General features: G+C 40.8%; 1 protein-coding gene across 1 annotated transcript; it reads right to left on the bottom strand.

Moving 5' to 3' along the window:
* Positions 1–7,337: 7,337 nt before the first annotated feature.
* On the bottom strand, positions 7,338–12,773 carry LOC308305592 (G2/mitotic-specific cyclin-B2-like). Its single transcript, XM_080750411.1, has 5 exons — positions 12,685–12,773; positions 10,668–10,841; positions 9,280–9,390; positions 9,056–9,151; positions 7,338–8,253 (listed from the first exon to the last, which is right to left on the bottom strand). The coding sequence occupies exons 1-5, from the start codon at positions 12,730–12,732 to the stop codon at positions 8,224–8,226; spliced, it is 459 nt and encodes a 152-aa protein (XP_080606537.1). The 5' UTR covers positions 12,733–12,773; the 3' UTR covers positions 7,338–8,223.
* Positions 12,774–13,826: the final 1,053 nt, after the last annotated feature.

Raw genomic sequence — 13,826 nt, 5'->3', positions numbered from 1 at the left:
CGAGTCAAATAAATGTGGAGGAATGAAGATGAACTCACCTGAGAGGAAAAAAAAACAAAGAAATTAGCTACTGTTTTGAGATCATCTGCTGAGAATGATGCTATCTGGTTGCACTTTTTTGTTGTCATTCCTTATGTTATTATGTTCATTATGTTGTTAATGAAGCACTGTGAGTGACACTTACACTTCTCTGTCATCAACACTAGATTTCTGCTGCTAGGAACAGTATGGTCATATGACGTGTCCATCCCTGGTCCTTCTCTCATTGAGTGTTCTCACATATCATTAGTTTTCTTTCTTCTTGGGGCTACGTATTTTGATCTGTACTAGTGTAGTGTGGTGAGCAGGTGTTGAAATTTGACACATTGTAATGAATTCAATAGTTACAGTAAATTCATGCACACCTGCTGACACCAAATTGTCATATACTATTAATAAAAGCTTTCTAGTAGACCCTTGTGGCCAATCTGGCCACGCAGACTATAAATTTAATCAAAAAGGCATCTTGATATGAACCATGAATGGAACATATTATGTCCCTTTTTCAAGAGACAGCTGGCCATGAAAGATCAGCATCAAGCACAAACTAATTCAATTCTAAACAACACGAAAACACAACCGTTACACCAGAGGAAATAGTGATGAGGAATCATCATAAAATTCACCTCTCCATCATCTTCAGTGGGGTTCCTGGCACTGAGGACGGCCCCTGAAAAATATATGGAAACGTGTGTCTATTAAACTGATAATACCGTATAAATCGGTCCCCCTATAGCCAAGTGAGATATTTGGCCTTTGGGCTACAGACAGGGGCAGGGCTATTTGTGTGTATGTGAGTGAGTGAGTGAGTGAGTGCGTGCGTGCGTGCGTGCGTGCGTGCGTGCGTGCGTGCGTGCGTGCGTGCGTGCGTGCGTGCGTGGGTGGGTGTGTTTGTACAGTACACGTGTGTAAGACTCACCTTGTTGTTTTCTGGTTCTCTTTATGCAGAACATCAGCAGGGCCACCACTGTCACTGCTAACATCACAGCTAAACTGACAAGCAAACCTGGAAGAGTGCAGAATTCAGTTACATCAGCATCCTCTGGTGGACAGATTTGTAAACAGCAAGACATACAATTAGAAAGCATGCATAACCAACAACAGACATCCTCCTTACATAAAAGTGCTATATAAATGCACCATTTACCATTTGGGAAGAATATGCACATCAGGCAGACGATACCACAGGATCAAACGTTGTGCTAGAGACTGCGGGACAGTTTCCAAAGCCAGGCTTTCAGGTTGCTGAACAGGCAGGCACTGAGCACATCTATACATATTTTGATGTCACATTTTGTTCAATATGAAAGACATTTAATGTATTTGTCATGCTCATACAAGTGTGTGTGTGTGTGTGTGTGTGTGTGTGTGTGTGTGTGTGTGTGTGTGCGTGCGTGCGTGCGTGCGTGCGTGCGTGCGTGCGTGCGTGCGTGTGTGTGCCCGTGAGCGAGCGAGTGTGTGCGTGTGTGAAATGTTGGTGTAGCATGCTCCACCAGACTACAGACAGATGTAATAAACCACTGGTTCCGGGAGTAGCTCTTCTGCTCTGCGTGGCAGCCAAGTAGAAGGCTAGAAGTATTTCAGGACCTTCAGTTAGGCCTTGAATCTTCCCCAGCTGTTTGAGGTATTACAGCGTCAGCTAGGCACTGCTTAGCTTTCCTCGCAAGTGTCAATGTGCTTTGTTCATGACAAATCCTATTCTGTGCAACACCAAGGTAATACTCTCAATGGTGTCAGTATATCTGACTAATATATATCTCATACACTGTAAACTAATATCATACATATTTATGTAGATTTAATCAAGAATTTACATTTGTCTTGTGAACATGGCACAACAAATGAAAGATACTTCAACAACACAAAGAATGAGTATTGCATTGGACACCATCACCAACCACATGACCACAGTTTCCTCTTTACTGCCTGACAAAGCCGGATGCACTGCTGGGGATTTGAACCGCCATAGTGTAGGCAGCTACTACACCACGGTGTCACCCGAAAGCACTATCATGATCATCATCATAATATAAATATTATGTTTGATTTTATGTATAGCAGCTCTGAAAGCTAAACAACAAAGTGCTTCAAGTTCACAAACAAAACTAATCAAAGAGAAAAAGACAATTATAAACAAAGTACTTGAGTAAATAGACACCATACCAGTCCCCAAAGATGAGAAGGAAAGCATGGTTGTTGTGGATACTTCAGTGATGGTTGTAGAAACATCAGGATGTTGAAGCATAGATGTGGTAATGGTCATCTTGGTTGTTGTAACGGGAGTGGTCATCTTGGTTGTTGTAACGGAAGTGGTCATTTTGGTTGTTGTAATTGGAGCTATAAGCATGTTTGAGAACAAAAGAGGAATATCAAGTCAATTTAGTTGAACATGTCCATATTCTCCCTGTGGGGCAAACATTTTCCGAAAATAGCAGATCTGTGGAGCTTGTAGATGGGATATTTTTTGTCAGTGAGATTTGGTGAAGAGGTAACTATGAGCAGACCTATAGAGCAAGGGTTCCCAAACCTTTCAGGCCGTGACTCCCCAAAATAATCATATTTGAATTGGGGACCCCTACTCTGACAAGCACTTGTATTTTTAGGTTTTACATTCAGTTTGATTTGGTTCCACAGATTAATATTATGCAAATTGCCAATTGCCAAACTACAAGTTTGGCATGTTTGGATGTAAAGGTTTTTAGTTTGTAGTTTGGCTATCATCTGGGGACCAAGATGATTTGCTTATTAGCAAAATAAAAATAATTTGAAAAATAATTAGGACCCCCTGGGACCCAGTGTGGGAACCACTGGTATAGAGCCCTTGGGGACCCCTGTCAACAAAGTATATAGGGTTAATATAATATATAAGTGATATATATGTTTTATTAAAAGGTATTATTACATTAATCATTGCTATAGAGTGTTTGTTCAAATCAGTTGAGAGCACACATTCATCAGCATCAATTTCACATTTATCTGCCTACTTTTGGTTTCATCACTTCTTGTTAATAAGCTTAAATATGGAACACAGGCAGATCTTGCAGTGTAAACATGCTGTACATTGAGGAATACAGACTTACCATCTTTAACATCAAGATAGACCTTTATATATGAATCCTGGACAAGTCTCTCCAGTCCACAAAAGTATGTTCCACAATCGGACTTCTTGAGGTTATTGATGATTACATATAAGTATTCTCCTGAGTTTTTCAAAGTTATTCTTTCTCGTGTTGTAGTTTCTCCAGGATTTGCCTCAACAAGGATGTCTTCATTTGTGTCGCATGGATATTTACAGATGTACTTGGTGTATCTCTTAGTGGCGGTCCAGACATCCCAGTTTGAGCAGGAGAAAGACACTCTACCCCCAACATGGCCAGTTATGTAGAGAGATGTTGTCTCCACAGTACTCAACACTACAATACAATACAACAGGTAACCAAAACAACAGCTTGTCAGTATAACACACAAATTATTGATTATGTGAAAAGTGTATTTTTGCAATATGCTCTCAGTATACAGAGATATTGAGAGCATCATGCAGACAGAGAATCAGATGAAAACAAGCAAAGGTCACTCACCAGAAAGAAAACAATACATGTAAACATTTCTCATGATGACAATGAGCTGCAGATGTCTTGTCAGAGATGATTTGTGATTTGTCAGGCTTTATAGGACGGTTTATATCTTTTTATGATAATCGTCAACCAGACATTTTCCCCACCCTCTTCCTTTGATCTCTACTGCACACACACAAACACGCACACATGCACGCACAGACAGACAGAAAGACAGACAGGCAGACAGACAGTAGTACATTTTAAAGCCATACAAAGTTTCACTTTCATTTAATAAGAGTGAGTCCTACAAAGTGACACTGATTGGATCCTTCTCACTGACTGATAGTAGCATCTTTAGACATATGAATGACTGTTTACTATCATGTTCAGAACACACTGAATGATGAACTTCAGTTAAGTTCAAAATACTACAATTATAAGCAGGTAACCTGTTGAGTTTGTTCTGCAAAATGGAACTTGTATCAATGGTCTATTCGTGACCTCAAAATCACAACAACCACTTGTGGTTTTGAAGTCTGCCTCTGTTGGAAATTCCATTTCATCATTCTGTTGAGATGCAACAACTTTATCAAACATATCGCTGGCGTGTAATAGAGGTGTTACCTCAAACCTTGCATTATCCTAGATGTCTACTGTACATTTTAGTGAATTAAATTGATCTGTAATTCTGTACTGATGTATGATGACCTTATGTCCTCTAACTGTTGGTCCATCAGCGTGTGCATTATTAGTGCACGTGAGTGTATTTTCTGTTTGCCTCATCAGAAGGCACGCAGTCTGTCTGTGTTTCCTTTGCACCTGGCAGATGACATTAGATTTAACCATTTTTTATCATACATTTTGGGACCTTTTCAGCCCCTGTATAAGCTCTTATAAGGGCCTAGTTCAGTTGTATGTGTCCTTCTCTGACCACAAACGGTTCACGTCCTGTTCTACAGAAACAGGATGTAGTTTGTGAGTGTGAAGACTACAGGAAAGACAAAAAGGGGGTGCCTGCAGGCCTATTTGTTACAGTTTCACCTTCACTATGTGATGAGAGCTCTCTACACTTGTCTGGGCCAAGAGAGGGAGCCAAATCACACCACAGAGGACCTCTGAAGATGGGTGTGCCGCCACACACCTGTTCCCACTTCCCAATCATCACCAAATGCTTCAAGAGTCTGGCCGGCACACAGCTCAGTGCCAGATCTTCCCATAGTATTACTTGGCAAGTATAGTTGAAAGCCTACATTGCTGCTGTTTGTAAAAAAAAAGTCATTTTGGGGGTGAACTACTCCTTTAAGCAGGACCCTAATTGGTTTGTTTTGGGCTGTTTCAAACATTCAATAGCAATCATTACCATAGGAATATAGAGGTATTTAAAACTAGGCTCCAAAGATGGCCATATGGGTCAGTTCAAAGAATAAATGACCACATCACAGGGCAAGACAAAATTTGCCTGGTTAAAACCAGACTTTACTCAACACCACCCCCTAGTGGTAGTGTGTGATAGAGTCTGGTTTATTAACCAGGCAAAGACAAAGGCACTTTGAATTGTGTCCCAAAAACGTTTTTGAAAAGGTTTGAGGCTAAATTACCACTCCTGAATACAGAGCCCCTGTCATTTCTGCCTGGCTTTCAGAGCATTTTCAGCTGCAGTACCACCTTGTCCTGAGTGGGAGGACTGCGCTATTGAGCCAGTTTTGGCCCCACACTCCTCCCCACCTCCTGCTCAGCAGGCCTGCCCACCCCTCCCCAACCCTCTCCCAGCTCCTCCTGCCTCCTTCTCAGGCCTGCCCACCCCTCCCCAACCCTCTCCCAGCTCCTCCTGCCTCCTTCTCAGGCCTTGTGACATCACAAATCTGACCTTTCACAATCAGGACCGTTCTGAGACATGCTAACATAGATCTGCCCATAAACTGAGAAAGACACAATGGTCAGAAATAGGACTTTGTGAGGATAGAAGTTGCTGGTGGGACACCAAGAAAATACATAAAAATTGGAAAAATGTAAATTCATGGTGTAGTCCCTTTAAGTACCAGCTCTAATGCCTTAACTTAAAGGCCTGTCCATATACTGTCTCCGACCACCGAACTTTTCGTCGGAAAGCATTAGCACGAATCAGAGTTCGGAAAGCTGCGCGTCAGAACTCACAGAAGAAAGGACACCGCACTCGAGGGAGTGCGGTGTCCAGTGTGAAGTCTATCTGCAAGTCGATCTACAAACTTGTAGATCTGCTATTTTCACTGAATGTTTGCTAATACTGTAGATTAATGATCTTCGTGTCATTTCTTTTAGGGCAGTCTGGATAGGCCTGTACAACAGTGGGAGATGGTCACTGGCAAGACGAACGCTTCTACAAAGATGCAGAGGAACACAAGTTCAGGAAATGGGCTCCTGGTGAACCAGGCGATAAACTTTGTGCCGTCATTTATGCTAATGGTGAATGGAAAGCTCGCAACCATGAATATTTGCGCTTTCCAATCTGCTTCGATGACAGAGGTGAGATGTGCTTTGGGGTTGAGGGAACAGGGTCGAGGGAACATAGGCATGACCCCGTGTTTATTAACTCCACCAGACTGGAACAGTCGGGCGGCAATTATGTTTTCGCCCAGTATGCTAAAACAAAGCAATAAATAAAAACATTTTGACACTCATCTTTTCTTTTCTCTAATTACAAACTAAAATATGAACTCTTGTTGTAAAAAAGAAAAGTTGTTCTTTAATATATACTTCATGAATATACCTACAGTAAGTATACTTTTACATCTCCACATTGGCCTGGGAACGGCTCGGGATACCCCGGAGGGAGTGGATAAAGTTGTTCAGGATAGGGAATTCTGGAAATCTCAGCTGGAACTGTTACCCCCGCGACCCGACTCCGGATAAGCGGTTGAGGATGGATGGATCATGGATGGATGTACTTATATACTTATGTACATGATATGCTTATGGCATAGCAGCAGTGCATGATATACTTAATATGGACATTAGTTAAGGTGCTAAAAAACCCAAAATATTGCACTGTGCATGGGATTAACATGCAAAATGTCAGTGTGTGCATGTCGACCGCATAATCCATACAAGGTGGACTGACACTGGTACATGTATGCTGTATACACAACTTATACCTCAGACTTTGAAATAGACTCATACCTAAAATAATAGTTAATTTGTTTGTGTTCATTATGAACAGCATTGTAGTTGTAAATTAACCCATATGGTATTTTGTCAGTTAATCTCAGACAATGTCTAAGGTTTGGATAGATGGACATTCATCACCATTACAAAGTCATACAATTTAGAGCAGGAGTCTTTTTCAGGCCAAGGGCCCCTTAGCTGAGAGAGAGAGATGAAGCAGGGACCCCCCAACTACATATTAACTACTACCGTCAATACGTTGTAAACTTGACCTTTGGCTCGTCTGACTTGGTCAGCTCTTTTCCCCCTCTTCGCCAAAAATAGCCAATCTACAAGCTCACAGCGCTCGCAGACACGTTGTGAGTTCAGCTACTTTAGCTAATGTTCTCCCAAGAACAGGAATGGGAGGGAACACGTGGTTAATGTAAAAATATATATATAATAAAAATAATTTAAAAAAACACAAAGATTCTCCTCTGCAGAATCTCAGAGGACCCCCCTAGGAGAAAAGTGTCAGACCTACAACAACAAATACTGTTAATCACACAATTTAATCCGTTATTTACATAAATATATTTACATAATGAGACCTTTGCTAGTTTCACTGCTAGTTGATATTGTGGGTGTGTTACAGTATTAAGTGCAAGTAATGGATGGGGAGGAAAATAACATCAGTATTCAACTGGGACGTTGTCCAGTAGTGGAGGAGCAGGCAGGTTGTTCACAGCAGGAGACTGCAATAATAATAAATAATAATACATTTCATTTGTAACACACTTTATATTTGTGACAAATGTCAAAGTGCTACATTCAAAAGGTCAAAGAAACAAAGCTAAAAACATTTAAAAGGACTAAAATAAACCTGTATACATTAGTTACTTCAGATCAGTGCACACCTAATTAAATACAACTCAGAAAGACATTAAAAGCACACAGTGATCACTTATTATTACACAACGCAGAAAGAGTTAGAAACATGTAAAGCATTCAAAAGTCTTTCTAGGCAAATGCCTTGGTAAAAAGAAACGTCTTTAGTCCCCTTTTAAAAGCCTCGACTGACTGTGGTGCTCTCAGGTGGTCAGGGAGGGCATTCCACAGCAGAGGAGCAGCTGGGCAGAATGCCCGGTCCCCCATTGTCCAGAGGTTAGTCTTTTTGCCCTTTAGTGAGTTTGTACATGTATTTCCGGAGCGAAGGTGGAGGTCGGGGGTTCAATGAGTTCTTTGAGATAGGAGGGAGCGTTGCTGTGGATGCATTGGTGGGTAAGGAGGCGGACCTGGTATTCTATCCTTAAGGCGACAGGGAGCCAGTGTAGGGAATGAAGTAGGTGTGATGTGGTCATATTTCCGCACTCTCATCAGGATCCTAACTGCACTGTTCTGGATGTACTGGAGCCTCTGGATGCTCTTGCTAGCGATCCCGACGAGAAGTGTGTTGCAGTAGTCTAGCATTGAGGAGACTGCAGTTCAGAGAGGAGAGAGATGTTCATCAGCTCCCGGAATACTTTCTCTCGACCACCTAGAGGAGAGGGAACATGAGCATTAGTAACCATACCCATCACATAGCCATGCCCAACTAACCTTCTATCACCTGTGTGGGGGAAAGCCTAGTATTCTAGTGCAGGGGTCTTCAATGTTTTCAGGCCAAGGACCCCTTAGGTGAATGAGAGATGAAGCAGGGATTCCCACAACATGTTCCATATAGTTCCATTGTTTGACAGCACGATCATCAGTGTATTTCGGATTCATGTCAATATGTGTTTTCAGATATTTAACCACTTGAACTGTCAATACTTGACGGTTCACTCTGTACTTAGTCTGCTCTTTTTCCACTCTACACCAAAGCTCTTTGCTGAAAATAGCCGAGCTTGATGATCGGCTATTTTTGGCTGAAGTTCTCAAATATGGACGCTAGGGTTCAAGTGGTTAATAATGTAAAAAAGGAGAAAACAAACTTTCTATCACTCAAAGATTTGGAGGACCCCCTGTACTAACTCTGAGGACCCCTTAGGGGTCCCGGACCCCCTCTTGAAGACCCCTGTTAGTGTTCTAAAACTGTCCGTGAGTTCCAGTTTAGAAAAAAAGGGGTAAAAGAATAACTGTGCTTCCGGTAGTTGATTCCGGTTGGCGTTGCATTGTTGCATTGTTTTTTTGCAAATCAATTAGTTTAGTCTCGCTTGTCACGCAACACTAGAGAGTGGCAGAGTTGTTGTTTTTTTGTCTGTGTTTTCATTTACTGTACTGTCATACAGTTACCAAACAGTTTCATAAAGTATACAATTAGTCAATCGACTTCCAAATGCCTTTGTTTTCCAACATACCTGGAGCTCTGTTTTCCACTCGACCTCTACATTCTTGGCGATGTGCTGCATGATTGGCTGTAGGTGAGCCTCGTCATTATGTGGTGTAGAACTGCTCTGTAGGAGTCCGTAACACACATGAAGCAAAAACAACTAGAACCAAAAGACAAAGTGTCCAGCTAGCCATCTGTACTAATATATAAGCCAACATATCCCTGTCCCTCCATTGGTCCTAGTCAACTCACCCATGACAGGCCATCCAGCAGCAGCTGGGAGAGGAACAGGGAAGCAGCAGCGATCTCAGACGGCCGGTGGTCGAGGAGTGTCAGATCCATCGTGTGCATCTCCATAGTAGACTGGAACAAACAAACACTATTTAAAATACTGCTTGCATACAATTCCAAATACTCTGCACATTTATTTTAACCACAGACAGGTTCACTGAACCTGTATTCACTGTCAGCCCAAATCTGATTATTATTATAATATCCAGAATGGAAATAATTAGCATCATGGAATCATCAGATATAATTTGATGGAGTGAAATGTGATTTAAAATCTGATTACTAAATGTGTGTTTCAATTTACAATTTAGGCATTTTGCAGACAAACTTAAAGGGGAAAATCACCCATTTTCAATTTGAACTGTCATTAATATACCTTTGAGTTGTTATGTGGAAATAAGAAAAAAGTCCCCCCCTTCTGTGTTGCCTAAAACTGGAGGATTGACTGGAGGGTTGCTATTATATTAGATATTATCATTCATTGTTCATCATTATTTGTTGCATTCCTAAAACATCACAATACTTCTCTGCTCTATTGATAAATTGGATTCGGGAAATGTTGGATAATCACACCGTTACTAGTCAAATAGAAAATAATTGATTAAAAAAGAATCATGTCAGATTGAGGACTGATGCAGAATAACCTAATGTCATATAACCTGTCACTCATCTCCCTTAAACGATCACATTGATGTATACGTCGCCTTTATCAGATTCAAAGCCTTGTTGTATCTGTTAATGAAGCTTCCTAGCAACAAATAGACAATCTCAGAGCAGTTAATTATGCATGGCTCATTGAATACAAAACACCCTGGGAGGATTTTCTACCAGTGCAACGTTGGCAATTTAAAATAAATGTTATAAAGTATTACACTACACAGAGGCAAATATTGTACTTCTCCTTTACAATTCTTTGACAACTTTAGCTACTAGTTACTTTGTACATTTTGATTACTATTACAAAACATACACTATAATGAGGGAAAACTGAAAGTGGAGTCCAATTTATTTGTATAGCCCTTAACAAACCAACTTTTTTTCTCACCGCATGGAGACTTTTCGAGAATTCATGATTTTTTGGGGGGTTTTGTCGCATTCCTTTGCCAATAATTTGATCTCCATAGGGAACAAAGCAGGCTCTTTGTGTCTCCATAGGGAACCACTACTGGTCATCAAATTATTGGATTAGGAATGCAACAAAAAAAATATATATCCATGAATTCAAGTCTCCATGGGGTGAGTAATCAATAGAAAATAAGTTATCTTTGGGGTAAACTACTCCTTTAACCACTCACATGAAAGGTAGAGAAAGGAGAGGGGTAAACGTTGTGTCTTTTGATTTAACTTACAGTACATCCAGCTTGGGGAAGTCGTGAGGATGAGTCTGTCATGGTAGTTCTGCTGTGTGAATTTGACTCTCCGCATGTACTGTAAAAGTGTCGAATGCGATGGATCTGGTAATGTTTGTGCACCACTGTGGGAGTCTTCTGCTGAGTTTTATATAAAGTCAAGTCGATGAACTCCTGTATGGAGGAAGGAGAGCAGCATTAGATGGGTGACAATGATGCTTGTTGCTGCCCCGGTGAACAACTAGCAATGCTGAACAGCAGCTACCACTTTATGTCATGGTCAGAGCTCATGATTTAAATGTAATCTTAAAATGTACATACAATTACAATTTAGGCATTTAGCAGATGCTCTTAATCCAAAGCAACTTGCAATAAGCAGGTAATCCATCAATATAACAACCAAGATAATATGTCAGTACATCAACAGCAATACAACAAATGCATAGGAATATCAATCTAGAAAAACAAAATCATAGGTAGACCACACACCTAAGCACTCTAAAACCTAAAAAAAAATGCTATCTAGTTTCATGTGTGGTCATCAAGGGAAGGGAAGTGTTACATTAATGCTATGGGTTTAGGTGGAGTCTGAAGAGGTGAGTCTTCAGTCCACGGCGGAAGCCATGGAGTGAGTCTGTAGTTCTAAGTGCGACAGGGAGTTCCACAGTTAACCACTTGAACCGTCAATACTTAATAAACTTGACCTTTCACTCCGTACTTAGTCTGCTCTTTTTCCCCCCCTATTTGACGAAAATAGCCGATCTACAATTCCACAGTTTGGGGTCCAGGAAGGAAAATTGTCTAGGACGAGTGGATTTTCGTCCTGGGGTTTTTAGCGAGGGTTCTGTCAGCATCCCTGTGTTGGAGTTTACATCTGTAGTTTCCACCTTTCCAACATTTTGCAAGCATAGGAGTGGGCTCATAACTGCTGTCATACACATGTACATTTGATGCTCTTATTTACTCTTTGCTCTTTTTTTGCGTCATTATTATGCTATTGTTATTATCTAAGCTGCAGCATTGTCTGAAGGAAGCCAAACCAAAATAAGTTTACTCTTATGTACCGGTAAACAAGATGTAACAATAAAGTACAACATTGATAACTTGTAAGTGTCATAAGTGGACAACAGACACCCAAAAAAGACCTCAATGTTTAATGGTTATAATTTAATGTACAGTCTGTATAACAATACTGGAACCCAGTTGGAACACATTTTTGAGTATCTAAATTAAATGTTTGAGTCTTTTTGCAGTTAGCATGCCACAGGATCTTTGATGATGTTTGTGTGTGTATGAGTAGACTATGTGTGGATATTATAATATAATATCCACATGAATTATGTTGTTGTGTATATTATACACATACACAACATAATTCAACATCAATACCCAATCGGAGAATTTAAACCATATAGCTACTCTATTACATCACAACAGTCAAAAGCCACATCATTAGACAGCTTGGCAAGCCACTACTTTAAAGTTATACATTTCAGCCATTTGGAAATAGACAATCTACAAGCTCACCAGCGTTATGAGCTTGTGGATCTGGTATTTTCAAAAAATGTATCATTTTTGATAACTTGAAATAGGACATTATGCACAATGAGTACTTTATCTTTTGGTACTTTAACTATATTTTGATGCCAATACTTTTGTACTTTTACTCAAGTATATTCTGAATTCCGAACTTCTACTTGAAACAGTATTTCTACACTGCAGGATTGATACTTTTACTTTACTTACGTTTTTCAAAGTGGATTCCAGGGACAATTCTGTAACTCTGACAGTGTACAAATAACATCGGTTCCATTTTGTACACTGTCAGAGTTAAGAGGAGACCTTGGAAGTTTGAGAATCACTGGTTTAAACGTCCGTTCACATCAACACACTGATATAACACTGGTCTGTGTCTCAGCTGAGCTCTGATGACATCATGATCACAGGCATTAAACCAAATAAAGAAACCAACGTCTCCGACGGTCTACGAAACGCCAGTGTGAACGAAACAACGTACCTTTGCGATGGGAACCACCATAATCTTCTTGAAGTTATAAAGTGCCATGTTGTTGTCAGGACTGTGTGGCCTGCCTGTCAGCTGTTGTTGTTGTCGCGTCCGGAACACAGTAGAGCTGCACTCCCGCCTGGTGGACATGTGTGGAACACAATATAGTTTGGAAACTAATAGAAAATAGAAGATCTACAAGCTCACAATGCGTCACATCGCGAAGCACTGTGAGCTTGTAGATCTGCTATTTTCAAATGGCCGAAATGCATACAGGGCTGAAGTGGTTAGTGTATGTTTTGTAATAATAATCAAAATATACAAAGTAGTAACTACATTTAAAAAAAAAACAATATTTTTCTCTGAGACAAAAAGTGTAGCTCACTAGCCCAGTAGCTTTTAGGCTACTTAGCTACTTTTCCACCACTGGATGAAAAGGCCAATCTGTTTTAGTTATTAACATACATTATGAATCAATTACCCTATCATAACATCTAAATATACAGGTAACATACATTATGAATCAATGTCCCTATCATAACATCTAAATATACAGGTAATATCAAACTACTTTCAAAGTGTTTCAGATCGTCATGACAGTTTGCGAGCTTTTGGAGCGGACCAATGAGCGTGACGCGCGAGCCAGCCGCGCGCACGCTGATTGGCTCTGCGCTGCGTACACTAGACATAAACCCGGCTCAGACGCAGAACGGGCAGTCGCGCAGTTGAGCGGACAGACGGCGGCCGCGTGCAGCAGCAGCAGCAGCAGCAGCAGCAGCAGAAGATCAACAACATACCATCACTCTCAAGTGTCAACAGTCAACAACATCATGTCACTTCATTATCTTCATATCTCCAAGCTTCAAATTTGGATTTTATTTTTTTCCTTTTTCCTGCTTCATCACACAAGACTGTCTCACAAAAGCAGTGAAAACAGCAGATCTACACTTTCCCCCCTCCACTAGTTCAAATAATTTTTAAAATGATAAAAACTAAGGGTTTGGACTTGGTTTCCACCCCGACAACAACGATGTTCTCCGGCCTCCGACCATCAACTTGAACTCCTGAAGGGATGAATGATGCAACGGCTCGTCTCTCCACTGTGGCCAGCAGAGGGCCCTCCAAGCGTAGGAATCAATCGACGTTCCTTCACT

This window comes from Nannobrachium achirus (assembly GCF_963921795.1).
Source record: "Nannobrachium achirus genome assembly, chromosome: 20".
NCBI lineage: Eukaryota > Metazoa > Chordata > Actinopteri > Myctophiformes > Myctophidae > Nannobrachium > Nannobrachium achirus.
The sequence above is the reverse complement of the archived record's forward strand: the minus strand, read 5'-3'. Positions and strand labels throughout refer to the sequence as shown.

Bases quoted from the DNA above. Each gene is read 5' to 3' on its own strand.
- LOC308305592 (XM_080750411.1), bottom strand. From the start codon at position 12,732: ATGGCACTTTATAACTTCAAGAAGATTATGGTGGTTCCCATCGCAAAG. The intron at 9,152-9,279 runs GTGAGTTGACTA...GGACTCCTACAG, and splicing joins TGCTGGATGGCCTGTCATGG to AGCAGTTCTACACCACATAA. The intron at 8,254-9,055 runs GTATGTTGGAAA...CCTCTCCTCTAG, and splicing joins AGTGGAAAACAGAGCTCCAG to GTGGTCGAGAGAAAGTATTC.